Genomic DNA, 14,522 nt, shown 5'->3' with positions numbered 1-14,522 from the left:
GTACCAAGGGGTTCCACCCGCCAGGGCCCAAAACTGTGAAGTACCAGGAGCGAACTGCAAGGACCCACCATCCAGTGCCGAGGCCCGTGAGGCAGTGCCAGAAGCGGACTTGGGGGAGTACTCTTCTCTGGCACTGTACCATGACCACACCACGGAGCCTCACGTGGGGGTTCCACCGCCCAGTGCCCAGGACCTTACAGAGCCAGGAGAGCACTGCGGGGACCGTTCAGCCAGTGCAGTAGTGCCAGAGGCTGACTTGGGGGAGTCATCCTCTCTGGCACTCTACCACGACCTTCACCAGCCTGCGCCTGAGACCGAGCCTGACGAAGGGGGCCCACCAGCCAGTGTCCAGGATGTAGCAGTGCCAGAGGCTGACTTGGGGAGTCATCCTCTCTGGCACTCTACCACGACCTTCATCAGCCTGAGCCTGCGTGTGACGAAAAGGACCCACCAGACAGTGCCGTGACCTGCGAGGATGTGCCAGACGAGGACTCATTGGAGCCAGCGCCGAATGCCCAGGAGGCGTCGCCCCCGGGGTTGGGGAGGCCCTGGTGGCACGCCGTCCTGGAAGGCCTGGAAGTGCTGAACCCCGTCGTGTATTGGAGTAATTGTAATTGTAATTTAATTGAAATGTGATTAATTACTTTTTTTGTAATTGTAATTGAAAATGGAATTATAGTAAGTAATTGTAATTAATTACAGGATGAGGTAATTTGTAATTAAATTGTAATTATAAAATGGAAGTGGTACTGGTTGGGCTCCATTAGTAGTGATAGGTTGCTTATAAGAATTAAATTTGCCGATGACACACAGGAAGTCGGAGGCGGCCGCTCCGTCACTACAAGCAATAGTGCGCGTGATGGACACGTCCAGTTCTTGACCGCGTCCTGTAGCTAACGTGTATTAAACGAGAAACAGACGGTCTTTTGCTGCTACTGCTGCCCTCTGCGACGTAATTCAGTTCACATCCTCCAAAACCTTCCTACAGTGAGGTTCAGTGTCTTCAGTCCTGTAGACTCCTTCAATTACGCTGGCTGCTTACATGTGCACGCTACGCTTCGTAAAATACGTAAGATGATTCTGGGCATATTCCTCCTACTCATCCCCCTCTGACTCCTTTATGCCTGTTATTAAGATCCTTTAAGAATTATGTTTTCTATGCCCTCTCTGGCCTCGACCCTCAGAGGGCTTATGGGCCTGATGGAGTGCCTTCTATTGTCCTCAAAAACTGTGCTTCCGTGCTGTCACCCTGCCTGGTCAAACTTTTGCCTCTGCCTGTCAACATCTACCTTTCCTTCTTGCTTGAAGTACGCCTTCATACAGCCTGTGCCTAAGAAGGGTGACCGTTCCAATCCCCCAAACTACTGCCCTAAAGCCTTACTTTCATGTCTATCTAAATCTTTTTTTTAACCGGAAGATTCAAAAGCACCTTTCCACTTATGATCTATCTGATCGCCAGAATGGGTTCCACAAGGGGCGTTCTACTGGCAATCTTCTTGCTCTCTTAACTGACTCTTGGTCATCCTTTCTTAGCTGGTTCGGTGAAACTTTCTCAGTTGCGCTGGACATATCGAAAGCTTTCCTTAGAGTCTGGCACAGATCTTTGCTTTCTAAACTGCCCTCTTTCGGATTCTATCCCTGTCTCTGTTCCTTTATCTCTACTCTCTCTCTCTCTCTCTCTCTCTCTCTCTCTCTCTCTCTCTCTCTCTCTCTCTCTCTCTCTCGAAGACGCTCCATATTTCTCATGGTAATAGAGAAGTGTAATTAATTGAAGGAGTTTTTCAATTTTCCAGAATTTTGTAATTAATGAAGAGAAGGAAGACCAGGAAGAAGAAAAGAATATAGTGAAGGAAAAAAAAATACGACGGGAAAAAAACTGAGGAGGAAAGGAAATTGTGAAGATTGGTTATGTAATTTTTTTTAACTATCACAGAAAGGAATGATTGAAAGGGTAACATAGTGGAAGAAAAGGGAAAGAATACGAGGAAAAAATCAAACAGGAAAAATAGGGACGCTGGGTTAACTTATATTTTTTCTTAACTTCGTCACAAGGAGGAATATTTGAAAGGGTAATATAGTGGGGGAAAAAAGGAAATAGTACGGAAGTAATGGAGTAGAAAACATGTAGGAATGTTCATTACGTAATTTTTTCTTAACTATCACAAAGGGATGATTTTGGAAGGGTAATAAAGTTGAAGAAAAGGAAAACAAAAAAAAATCAAGTAGAAAAAAATAGGAACGCTTGGTTAACTTTTTTCTTTTTTTCTTTTTCTCACAAGGAGGAATGAACGAACGAGTACCATAGTAAGTAGAAAAGGAAATGCAAGGAAATAAAATCGAGCAGAAAAATGGGGACGCTGGGCTTACTTTTTTTTTTCCTTTTTCTTTTTTCACAAGGAGATTAATTGAAAGGGTAATAAAGTTTAAGAAAATGAAAACGAAAACGAGAAAAAAATCAAACAGAAAACATTGGGACGCTGTGTTACCTTTTTTTTTTTTTTAACGAAGTAATAATTGAAAGAGAAATATTTGCTCGACTACACTTTTTCTTTTTTTTATTTCTGCAAGCCGTTAATTATGTGTGTGTTGAGGCATGTTTTAATAAGTCCCTTCACCTTTTTATTCTCTTATTTTATTTGTTTTACCTGTGGGCGGTGTAAGTCCTTCAGTTTACTAATTACCTTGTTTCCGCGTTTTCTTACCTGAAATTTCCATACCCGTTAATTAAGTGAAGGTAACGTGTTTTAACCAGCTTTCCTCTCGTCGTTCCATTTTTTTTTTTTTTTTTTTTTTTTTTTTTTTTGTATTACCTGCGGGCGGTGTGAATATCTCATTCTGCACACCTGTTATCCACGTGTTCCTTTGTTTCCTTTTATTTTCATCTCCTAGCCAGTTCATTCGTGTACATTATCGTATTATTTTCTTTATTACCTGCGGGCGATGCGAATCTCACCTTATGGACACCTGTCTTCCACGTGTTCCTTTGTTTCATTTTATTTCCATCTTTCAACCAGTGCTTTATCGTTTTTCTTTATTACCTGAGGACGGTGTCAATCTCACCTTTTGCACACCTGTATACCACCTTCCCTTTGTTTCCTGTTCTGTCCATGTTTTAAGCAGATCATTCGCTACATTACCTTCATTATTCACCTTGTATTATCTCCCTCCAGGCGACGTGAAGCTCCTCTTTTACACACCTATATTCCACCTTTCCTTTGTTTCCTGTTCTGTCCATGTTTTAACTAGCTCGTTCGTTATTTTATCTTTGTTTTCTTTATTATTCAATTTGCATTTCCTCCGGGCTGCGTGAATCTTCTTTTGTACATTTATTTTCCATGTCTTCCTTTGTTTTAGCCAGTTGGTTTATTTACATTATATTTTTTACCTTAACATTTAATTTTTATTGCCTATAGACCGTGTAAGTTCCTCTCATTTTACACACTTCAGTTCTTCGTTTTCTTTTCTGTGATGTGGCGTTTTGGGCTGTTCTTTATTTACATTAATTTTTTTCTTTATTGTTTCATATCTGTGTGTGTGTGTGTGTGTGTGTGTGTGTGTGTGTGTGTGTGTGTGTGTGTGTACCGAACCCATGCATAGCTATAGGTTATGTTTCTAACTTCACCTTTCATTCATATTACCTGTAGACGCTGTATGTCTGTCTCTATTCTCACGTATTTTGATTCCTCGTATTTCCTTGTTTTCTCAGATTTATAAACTGATTCTCGTTAAACATGAGATTTTTATTGACTGGTACCTCACTGTTTCAAATTCTCACCTCTATTATTTTTGTGTAAGTTACCTGCGAGCAGTGTAGATTCTCTCTCTCTCTCTCTCTCTCTCTCTCTCTCTCTCTCTCTCTCTCTCTCTCTCTCTCTCTCTCTCTCTCTCTCTCTCTCTCTCTCTCTCTCTCTCTCTCTCTCTCTCTCCATTTTTAATTTCCTCATTCTCACGTTTTCCCTTATTCACTTAATTTCCATACTCGCGTAGGGGAAAGAGAAATTTAACCACGTCTGTCATTTCATTTTTCCTTATTGCTCCCATTTACATAACCTGCGGGTGATGGTGGTGTTGGTCTTCATTTTATGTATTTCCCTCTTTTTCACATTTTCCATTGTTTTCCGTGATTTCCGTTGGTGGTTTGGGTCTTCATTTTATAATCATTCCTTCTTTTTCGCGTTTCCCATTGTTTTCCGTGATTTCCGTAGGTGGTTTGGGTCTTCATTTTATAATCATTCCTTCTTTTTCGCGTTTCCCATTGTTTTCCGTGATTTCCGTGGGTGTTGTAGGTCTTCTTTTCATATCATTCCCTCATTTGCACTTCCCATTGTTTTCCGTGATTCCCATCCTCGTGTAGGCCAGGGGTGATAGCGGTGTTAGGGCGACGAGCTCTCTTTACACACCAAAATAGACTCGTATTGGGCGACAGCTGCGGTGGATGGCGTCAACATGTTTTCTTCTCTCTTCCTCGCGCTGTGTTATTCCGTTCCTGCATGTCTGTGTCTGGCTGGCTGTTAGGATGGCTGACTGGCTGCTTGGCTGGCTTATTTTTCTGCCACTTTTTTTTTTTTTTTTTTTGTGTGTGTGTGTGTGTGTCTATGCGTGACTCCCTGGTATGTTAGCTGGCGTTATTTCATTCTGTTTGTTTGTGTTTGTGTGTGTTTTTTTGTCTTTATTTCTCTCTCTCTCTCTCTCTCTCTCTCTCTCTCTCTCTCTCTCTCTCTCTCTCTCTCTCTCTCTCTCTCTCTCTCTCTCTCTCTCTCACACACACACACACACACACACACACACCATTTAGAATGAATCCAATTATATCCATGTTCAATTACGGACGAGAGTTCGGTTCCTTCCCTTTGTTCCTCGAGGGTCAGAAGCAGTGAAGTGTGTGTGTGTGTGTGTGTGTGTGTGTGTGTGTGTGTGTGTGTGTGTGTGTGTCTTTGATTTGCTGGACTTGGGTGTACCTGTGATTAAATAAATGTGAATACTGACGACGGCTCTGTGAATGTGTGTGTGTGTGTGTGTGTGTGTGTGTGTGTGTGTGTGTGTGTGTGTGTGTGTGTGTGTGTGTGTGTGTTTCCTATAATTGCATCCTTCATCACGCTGGTCGAGGAGGAGGAAGTGAAGGAAACTCCAGCAGCTTTGTTAACCTTTTATCAATAATTATTGCTGGATGGTGGTGGTGGTGGTGGTGGTCGTACAGGTGCGAGGTATGCGCTCTCTCTCTCTCTCTCTCTCTCTCTCTCTCTCTCTCTCTCTCTCTCTCACACACACACACACACACACACACACACACACACACACAACAGAGGTCCGCGCCAAGCGTTTCATTACACGTGAGTGCTTCCAATGGTAATTATCGCCCACCATGGCTAGCGCTCCACAGGCGGAGGTGTAACTATATTGTGCACAGTGCTGAACCCTTGACCTCAGTACTTTGGATACGCGGAAGGTGTCTGAGTAAATCTAAAAGTGATTCTATGGGGAAAGGGAGCTAGAAGGGAAGGCTCAACCATCAGCTGACAATATATTATTCTGGGTGGATCTGGCGCTCGCTCTTCCTGCCTCTCCGCCCCCAAGGTTTGTCCGTGGCAGCTCGACCCGAAGTGGTCCCCGCCGCCCTTTCCCCCACACGTCACTGCTGTCGCCGCTGCCAAGGACAGATACAGCCTCAAATGGTTCACCCTGAGTCAGTAGCTCTTTAATGTTGACAGTGCGAATACGGGGACGGGGAGAGAGAGAGAGACAGAGAGAGAGAGAATCACTCGCAGGTGTTAATATTTTACATAACTGTATAAGTTTACATGAAATACACTTAATAGAAAATTGCATAATGTCATACAATACAATGAGAGGCGCGGGCACTAAAGAGGCGACGGTGCAGATGGTGCGGCACTCCGTGGTACTGCGGTGGGACTTGTTTTACAGGACATCTCTGGCCGTAGCCACGGGATCTCAAGTCACCTCACTTTTAACGTGCCATCTCACGCGAGTGTTAAGTAACGTCAGCAGCACGGGGAACTACCTCCCACCGGTCTCGAGCGTCTCCTTCCCTTGAGGGTCGCCGGCAAGGCACCTCAGGGGAAGGACATGTCTCGAGGCCGCGGAACAGACTCGCCGGTGTTGGCTAACTCACCTCGCTGCAACAGTTGTTGAGAGACACAAATTCAAGAGTGACATCGCAAGGAAACATTCTTAACGGATAATAGAAACATGGTCTAAAGAGTGCTGTGGGTGACTCCTGTGGCCTGTCCGTGGCCTAGAAATATGCCTCCCGTCTCAGCCCCTGGGCAGGTCAACAAGAGACACACACACTACCTATATACTCGTATGTAGAATATAATATTGATATATATTTACGGCTTTTATGTCGAAAACTATATTGGAAAAGTGTCATACATTTCCCTATTTATAAATACACGTATCTATACAGCTACAAAAGTGTAGAAGCTCTGGTTATGTCGCCCCTTGGGAGGTGAGGACCCATTGGGCGGGGCGGGCACGCAGGCCCCACGGTGTGGCAAGGAAAGTAAAGACACGGCATGGGGGCGGCTCCCGTTAGCTTTGTGGCGGCGGTGGTGGTGGCCCCGACTTAACCTAGTGATGGAGATGGATGGTGGTGCGGGTGGTGGTGGTGGTGTTGGGCTGTTTTAGTGGAAATGAAGGTGACCCAAGTTCATGCTGGCATGGTGATGGAGCTAGATGGTGCCAATGGTGGTAGAGGTGATGGTGAAAGGAGGAGTTGTGGTGGTGGTGATGGTGGTCAGCACGACGGCTCATTGTCCAAGCAGTCGTGTGTGGCTTGAGGTGGCTCCCTCGCTCCCTGACTCCTGAAGGAACTACTCGGGGACATCGAAAGGGTATAAGGGACGTGACGGTGTGTTTCCGGGGCGACGTGTTTCTCGTTGACTTGATGTGTACTGCATGAGTGTGAGTGTGTGTGTGTGTGTGTGTGTGTGTGTGTGTGTGTGTGTGTGTTTGTGTCTCTCTCTCTCTAGGTCTCTCTCTCTCTCTCTCTCTCTCTCTCTCTCTCTCTCTCTCTCTCTCTCTCTCTCTCTCTCTCTCTCTCTCTCTCTCTCTCTCTCTCTCTCTCTCTCTCTCTCTCTCTCTCTCTCTCTCTCTCTCTCTCTCTCTCTCTCTCTCTCTCTCTCTCTCTCTCTCTCTCTCTCTCTCTCTCTCTCTCAACATTACCTCCTTGTTTACAAAGAGACAAGGTCGGAAAACAATTACCTGCCAAAAAACAATACGTCCCTTTTATCAATTTCGAAATAATGATTGGCCTTTCACTTTCACTTTGGGACGGTAACTTTATTGTTGTCCCCTGCGCCCGCGTCTACCGGCACTGCAACACATGACTCGGGGAGGGGGGGGGGGGGAGTACGGTTACTTTGATGTGAGAGAGAGAGTGAGAGAGAGAGAGAGATGATACTGATCTTACCGTTATTATTTTTTATTATTATTACTATTATTTTTTTTTTAGTAGTAATAGTAGTGGCAGTAGTAGTAGTAGTAGTAGTAGTAGTAGTCGTTGTAGTGATAGCAGTAGTTTTTGTAGTTGTAGTAAATGGGTTTAAATAACGATCGTGAAATTGAGTTCCTTTCATCAATTGCCACGACTGCCATCACATGCAGCCTCCTTTGTAAACACACACACACACACACACACACACACACACACACACACACACACACACACACACACACACACACAGCGTAAACACCCGCCTGGCACTCTGCTCTTCCGCTTGACTCTACCGCTGGAAGATTAAACACGACGGATGATCGTTCCCTGTTTGGCTTCAAGAGGAAAGAGATGCGCGGAAGAGGATGTGAAGGTGGAAGAGGAACAGGGAAGAGGAGAGGACGATCAGGAAGAAGCAGAATCAGAGGAAGAAGAACAACAACAAAAAGAAGAAAAAGAAGAACAAAAAGAATATGATGAAGATGAAAAGGAGAAAACTAATAAACTGGAAGATAGTGAAGATAAACACAATGAGAGAATCAAGCAAAGCAAATAATAAAGGAAGGGGGACTTAGGAGAAAATGCAAAGAAAAACTAAAAATGAGAAGACAAGGTTGAATAAGCATGAAAATAAAGAAAGAAGCGGAAGAGAAAGAGGAAGAGGAAGGAGGGTAGAAGAATATTGATTATGAGGACAGATGGTGAGGGGTAGCCGCGGGGAAGCAATTTCCTTAGAGGCTCACGTGACGGCGAGAGACAGACAGGTGGAGGACGAGGGCGGTACATCAATTTATTCTCACCAGGCTGTTGCTGTGGGCGTCGTGCTGACCATGAGCCGTTCAAGAGGGACGTAATAGGAAGCCTTCGCCCGTCATCTTAATATCTGTCCATCAGCTTTAAATATCTTCCTTGTACTTAATATTTGTCTCTCAGCTTCTAAATATTTGTCTATCTGCTTCTAAATATTTGTCTATCAGCTTTTATTTTCTTCCTTGTATTTAATATTTGTCTATCAGCTTTTACTTTTTTCCTTGTACTTAATAATTGTCTATCAGCTTCCAAATATTTGTCTATCTGCTTTTTAATATTTGTCTATCAGCTTTTATTTTCTTCCTTGTATTTAATATTTGTCTATCAGCTTCCAAATATTTGTCTATTTGCTTCTAAATATTTGTCTATCAGCTTTTATTTTCTCCCTTGTATTTAACATTTGTCTATCAGCTTCCAAATATTTTCCTATCAGCTTCTAAATATTTGTCTATCAGCTTTTAATTTCTTCCTTCTACTTAATATTTGTCTATCAGCTTCTAAATATTTGTCTATCAGCTTAATTTCGTCCTTGTAGCAGCTTTTTTGTGGCCTTTTTTTATAACCCTTGCACAAAAAAGTAATTACGAATATTCACCTTAGGCCGTCATTTTATATTTGTCTATCAGCTTAATTTCTTCCTTGTAGCAGCTTTTTTGAGGCCTTTTGATATAACCTTTGGACTAAAAACATGTAATTTCCACTAGTCACCTTTGGCCCTCATTTTCATACTTATCAGCTCTAAATTTCTGCGTAGGAACAGCTTTTTGAGGCCATTTTTTCAAAGCCCTTAGACTAAAACAAAGTGTAATTTCCAGGATACAAAGGGAGGTAGATGCGATTTAAGTCCTAGGTCTCTAGTATACTTTTTTTAATATCAGTTTCATTATTTCGAATATTGATATGCGTGGTTGTTTTGCTTAAATATGTAATGTAACCAACCTAACGTGAGATCTCTAATATTCAAAGGGAGATATCTGTCAAAGGGATCCTGGAGGCGTTCCTGATATACATTTTCCTGGTCTTCGGTTTGATGTTTACGAATAACGATATGCTCGAGTGGCTCCTAATGGTCGATGCGCTTTATGCCGTTATTTATGTATCCTGTTTGTGTGTTGGGGTTCAGCGGGAAGGAAATGGCTGATGTCGCTTTGCCGGTCCGACGAGGGGAAATGTCACTGCAGAAAAAGCATGGGAGAAGGGGACGGAAGGAGGTGGCGTGCGCGGGATATGGCAGAGTATTCCTGATGCTGCTAATACTCTCTCTCTCTCTCTCTCTCTCTCTCTCTCTCTCTCTCTCTCTCTCTCTCTCTCTCTCTCTCTCTCTCTCTCTCTCTCTCTCTCTCTCTCTCTCTCTCTCTCTCTCTCTCTCTCTCTCTCTCTCTCTCTCTCTCTCTCTCTCTCTCTCTCTCTCTCTCTTATTCCTTCTTTTTCGCTTCCCCCTTTTCCTCCTTTTCCTCCTCATCCTCACCCTTCTTTTCCTTGTCCTCCTCTTTTTCTTCTTCCTTCTCCTTTTCCACCTCATCCTCACCCTTCTTGTCCTCCTCTTTCTCCACTTCCTCTTTCTTCTCCTTTTTCGACTCTTCCTCCTTCTCCCTTTCCATCTCATTCTCACCGTTCTTCTCCTTGCCCTCCTTTTTCTCTATCTCCTCTTTTCCTCCTCCTACTGTTACTACGCCTTTTCCTCCTCCTGTTACTACGCCTGCTGTTACTACTGTTACTACGCCTTTTCCTGCTCCTACTGTTACTACGCCTCCTTCGTCTCCTCCGTCGCTTCGTCCTCCTTTTCCTCCTCCTCATCTTATCACTCCTTTTCCTCCTCCACTCTCCCTCTCTTCCCGTAAGCATCATCATCGCTATTATCTGTCATCTTCACCATCATCATCGTCATCACGGACACAAATCACCCTCTTCCCGGCCGCTTTGTTCCTGGCAGTCGGCCGTGTTCATAAACCTATTCAGGCAACCTTTTCAATTCCTTTTTTTTTCCCCGCCGGTGAAATGATTTATGCTCACGCCCCGGACGCGAGCGCACACAATCACCGGTCTTTTGTTATCAGGATTTTTCTAAGTATTCGTTGTATATTGAGGCGCGTAGTGTGTGTGTGTGTGTGTGTGTGTGTGTGTGTGTGTGTGTGTGTGTGTGTGTGTGGCGTATTGCTTTTTTTTTATGAATATACGACTTTTTTTTTTTTCCGTCTCCGTCGTTTAGTATGCATCGGAAGTCCTTGCTGTATCATGTGGCCCTTCACCCCCACCGCCATCACCTCCACCTGCTCACCTGTCACCTCCACACCTTGCCATCTTCTGCCACATCCGCGCCTACTGCTCTCCCTCCCTTCCCTCCATTGCCACTATACCGACGCCATCAAAGGTCCCTCTACCGCCCCATGCACATATCACGAGCATGTCACATTCACTCCAACTACCCTTCCCCTTCCCCCTCCTCCTCCTCCTCCTCCTCCTCCTCCATTTATGATTTTACACGTTGCTCCGCATTTCCTCCAATAAAGGGAAATGTCAGTAAGAGAGCATTTGAAGGCAGATCGATGCCAACCGTGCCTCGCCATCCCCGTCCCACCCCGTCCCGTCCCGTCCCGTCGCGCCCCGTCCCTTCCCGTCCCGACCCGTTCTTTCCAGCGTCCCGTTCCGTTCCGTCACCATGCCGAAGGAAGCTGAATCAATATGACGTGACACTGGCAACTGTTGAGGCATAAGTGTGTTTTATGCTCTCTGCTTTCGTTTCCGAGTCTTTGTTCGTTACCTAGACTTCTTTTTTTCCTTTTTTGCTCTTCTGCCACATACTACATTTCCTCCTGTTCCTGTACCTTTAGTTTTTAGCCTTATTCCTTACTTCCCTCCTTCCTTTCTCCCCTAAGTCTTCCTCTCTTTCTCCCTCGTCTTTATTTCTTCCCCTTCCGGCCCTCTCTTGCCTTCCTTCCGCGTTGCCTTCGCTCTGCTCAGCTCCACGAGGGGAAGGCCGCACTTCCGCCTCCCTGGCTGCCCTGCCTTCCCTAGAGCGCCGTGGGGCCTCCACCGTTATTGCTGACGCTGAGAGTATCCGGCGCCGTCCACTCGTCATCAATATTAAGTGCCCACCTGTGTGCGCCTGCTGATATACCCGGAAGCCATTTCCGTATCCGAACTGCACCCTTCACCCACCCTGACTCTGCATCCACGGCTCTTCCTCTGATTCACCAGATCCCCAGGCAACTGTACGTACCCAGACGTGGACTCCACACCTACCACAACATGTCCTCAGTATTCGTGACTCCCGCACAGCACCTTTTGCAGGCCTGGTCAGTGCCTTCTTTCCAGGTCAACGACACGAGGCCGTATGCCTTTGGCGTCATGACCAAAACCGAAGCCCTTGAAATGTCACAAAGCCAAGGCCAGGTAAAATTAATGAAGCTGAAGTTGAAATTCCTAGAATAAGAAAAAAAGTTGATCCGGAACCGAAGCCACATCCTGCTTCGGCTGCAATTAGAGTTGCAATATACAAGCCGAGGCGAGGCATTCCGAGGAAAAACTTCGCCAAAAATGATGTCACCGGAAAAGTTCCTTTAAGCTGCAACCCATATGTGCATGACTCATTTATGTGTGTGTGTGTGTGTGTGTATATATATATATATATATATATATATATATATATATATATATATATATATATATATATATATATATATATATATATATATATATAAACTCATTCAGTCTAATATATACAAACATTGCATAATTGTTATTGATTTGTTACCTGCACAATAATGCACTCATGCCTTTTAACCCGCTTACATTAACACACACACACACACACACACACACACACACACACACACACACACACACACACACACACACACACCGGCCTCCCTTTCACAGACGCTTAATTGAAATGATATTCCATTCACGGCCCGACTCCCGGTGCCGGCCGCTGATGAGGTTGGCCACCGGGCCCGGGAAGAGGAGGAAGAGGGTTGGAGAGCGTTGTTTCTTTACCTCCATCATTCTCTTTTTTTTCTCTAGTTTTCTAAACCCTCTTCGTTCTCTCCCGCACCTGATCCTCAACAGCCGCCCCTCTCATGCTGTCTTCCCGGAAATGAATGATGTGGGTCAGGTAAGCACGACTTAATTGGGACTGAAGTGGATAGGTGTTTTATTCAGAGGTGAACCACCCGACAGACACGTGCAATAGGATGGTTTGGACAGCCAGACTTAGGGCCTCGAGGCAAACTGAGGTCGCACTCAATGCTAACGCTGGGCCAAGAGTCACGCTGGAATAGTTAGAATTCAACCTTGAGGCGAAAACGTACTGGAAGCCACACACTGTGACGTCAAAATTGCACAGATAACCACACAAAGAAATGACTTAGGCTTCGAGAGAGGAAAAAAGTTAGTGTGACTCTACTTTAAGTGAGAAGTATGATGAGAAGTACAACAGAATGCCGTGACAAACACCTGCACTCCCTTGTCCTGTCTCCTTATGTGCATGAGAATCATGAACGCTTACTATAGGCTTCAGAGGCAAATCCAGACCATCGAGATGAGTTGCCTTCACAAGTTTATAAACATCAGAATCTCTTAGTTATCGTGTAACGAATGATGAATTAGGGAAGTCACAAGAGCTATTGGACCATATAGTGACCTCCATCAAGGCAAAGAAAATCAACTGGTCGCAAGGTCTACCGGCCTAGCAAAAAACATCACTCAAGGCACAGTACCGGGAAAGGGAAGTGTGACCAGACAAAGGAAAAGGGAGGAACACTACATAAATGAGTGGACTGCCTGTCCATCGTTAGTTCCCAAGGAGCCGCAGAGAACCGCATTGAATGACGAAAATGTTGGAGGCACCAGTGACACCACAGTGACCCATCTCTCGAGTGGGAGCGAGTTGCTGATGAAATGATGATGAGAGTCGCATTAGGAAGCACAGGTACACTAGACACCACACCAGGGGTCAGAGATGTGCTGGGCGCCACTCTAGAGGCCTGGTATATACTGGGAGCCATACAGGGAGGCATGAGTGTACTGGGAGCCACACCAAAAGCCACACAAGAACTTACTGGGAGGCATTTTCGAGTGAGAACGAAGACCTAGCTGCCACACCGAGGGAGCCGTGCAGGGGAATAGTGTACTATGAGCCACACCGAGGGGCAGGAGGCGCTACTTTCAGCCCCATCAGTAGAGGCCTGCCGTGTACTGAGTCCTGAAGCCCCGGTGGTCCACGGCGTGAATGTTGTTGGCCTGACACTCGTAATAGCCCACGTCCATCAGGGTGGCCGGGTCGATTTCCATCTTGCTCTTCAGCTTGTGGCGGCCGATCTCCCACTCGTGTACCTGCCGGCAACGGGGACAGGTGAGCAAGTAGAGGAGAATATCAGGTGTGCGTTAGGGTGTGTTTGGAGAGTTCTGAGGGAGTACAAGGGGAGCATAGTGTTAGGATAGTGCAGATGGTGAGTAGCAGGGGAGCTCAGTGTTAGAGGGGTTGGGAAGTACGTAGCAGGGGATTTCATTGTTGGGATTGTGTGTTTGGGGAGTTGAAGATTAATAGGATGGTGTGGTTGAGGAGTAGCAGGGGAGCTTTGAGTGTTATGATAGTGCGGATAGGGATTAGCAGGGGAGTTCTGAGAGCGTTAGGGTGTTGTGGTTGGGAAAATTGGTGGGTGTGAAGAGTAGAGTGTTCTGTGGTGCTTGCGAGGCTGATGGTGTAAATATTGTGGCGAAACACGTGGGATGTTGCGGATGTATGTGAGGGGGGGTAGGGGGGGAGGGGTGTATGTAATGCCTCTTTTAGGGAAAATTGTTGGGGAGTAAAGTGTATAATGGGGTGAAAGAGGGTAAAGTAATGTGGTAGTCGTAAAATGAGTGCGTGCGCTGTGTGTGTTATGGAGAGCGAGCAGTGTAGACAGTAAGCGTCCAAAAACTGGTTAAAATGTTCCCGAGCTTCATGCGAGCGACCTAATTGCCTTATAGAAGTTTGTCTGATACTAATTACAGTTTTCAAAGGCTCCGAAAAGTATCAGCCAGGAACCCTTCATTGCCGCCAGATCCAATATGGCCCCTGCAAAAAAGCGAAATGTTATAGCCTAGTAATTTATCTACGTGTAATGCCTCTATTAAGGAGCTTTATGGCCGGGTAATCCATTTCAGACAGAATTTTCATGTTTCATAATTAAGGGCATGTAACAAGGTCAAGGTGAAACTCATTAAGTGCAGGTAGACTTAATCATTTTGCTTTCTATCTATCAGTGCACACGTC

General features: G+C 45.2%; 1 protein-coding gene and 1 long non-coding RNA gene across 2 annotated transcripts in view; one reads left to right on the top strand and one right to left on the bottom strand.

The window, feature by feature from the left end:
• The first annotated feature begins 1,841 nt into the window (after positions 1 to 1,841).
• LOC127009490 (uncharacterized) lies at positions 1,842 to 6,971 on the top strand. The gene is made up of 2 exons (XR_007762018.1): positions 1,842 to 4,133; positions 4,206 to 6,971. It is a non-coding gene; the product is annotated as an uncharacterized LOC127009490 (long non-coding RNA).
• Positions 6,972 to 7,480: 509 nt separating this feature from the next.
• LOC127009477 (immunoglobulin domain-containing protein oig-4-like) overlaps positions 7,481 to 14,522 on the bottom strand; it is a 61,893-nt gene continuing 54,851 nt past the window's right edge. The window contains exon 5 of the mRNA XM_050882576.1: positions 7,481 to 13,600. Coding sequence (XP_050738533.1) covers positions 13,442 to 13,600 — 159 coding nt within the window. The 3' untranslated portion in view covers positions 7,481 to 13,441. The remainder of the gene's footprint in view (positions 13,601 to 14,522) is intronic.

The sequence above is a fragment of the Eriocheir sinensis genome, chromosome 4 (assembly GCF_024679095.1).
Source record: "Eriocheir sinensis breed Jianghai 21 chromosome 4, ASM2467909v1, whole genome shotgun sequence".
Classification (NCBI taxonomy): Eukaryota; Metazoa; Arthropoda; class Malacostraca; order Decapoda; family Varunidae; genus Eriocheir; species Eriocheir sinensis.
Note: the sequence above shows the minus strand (reverse complement) of the source record. Positions and strands in the feature narration are given on the sequence as shown.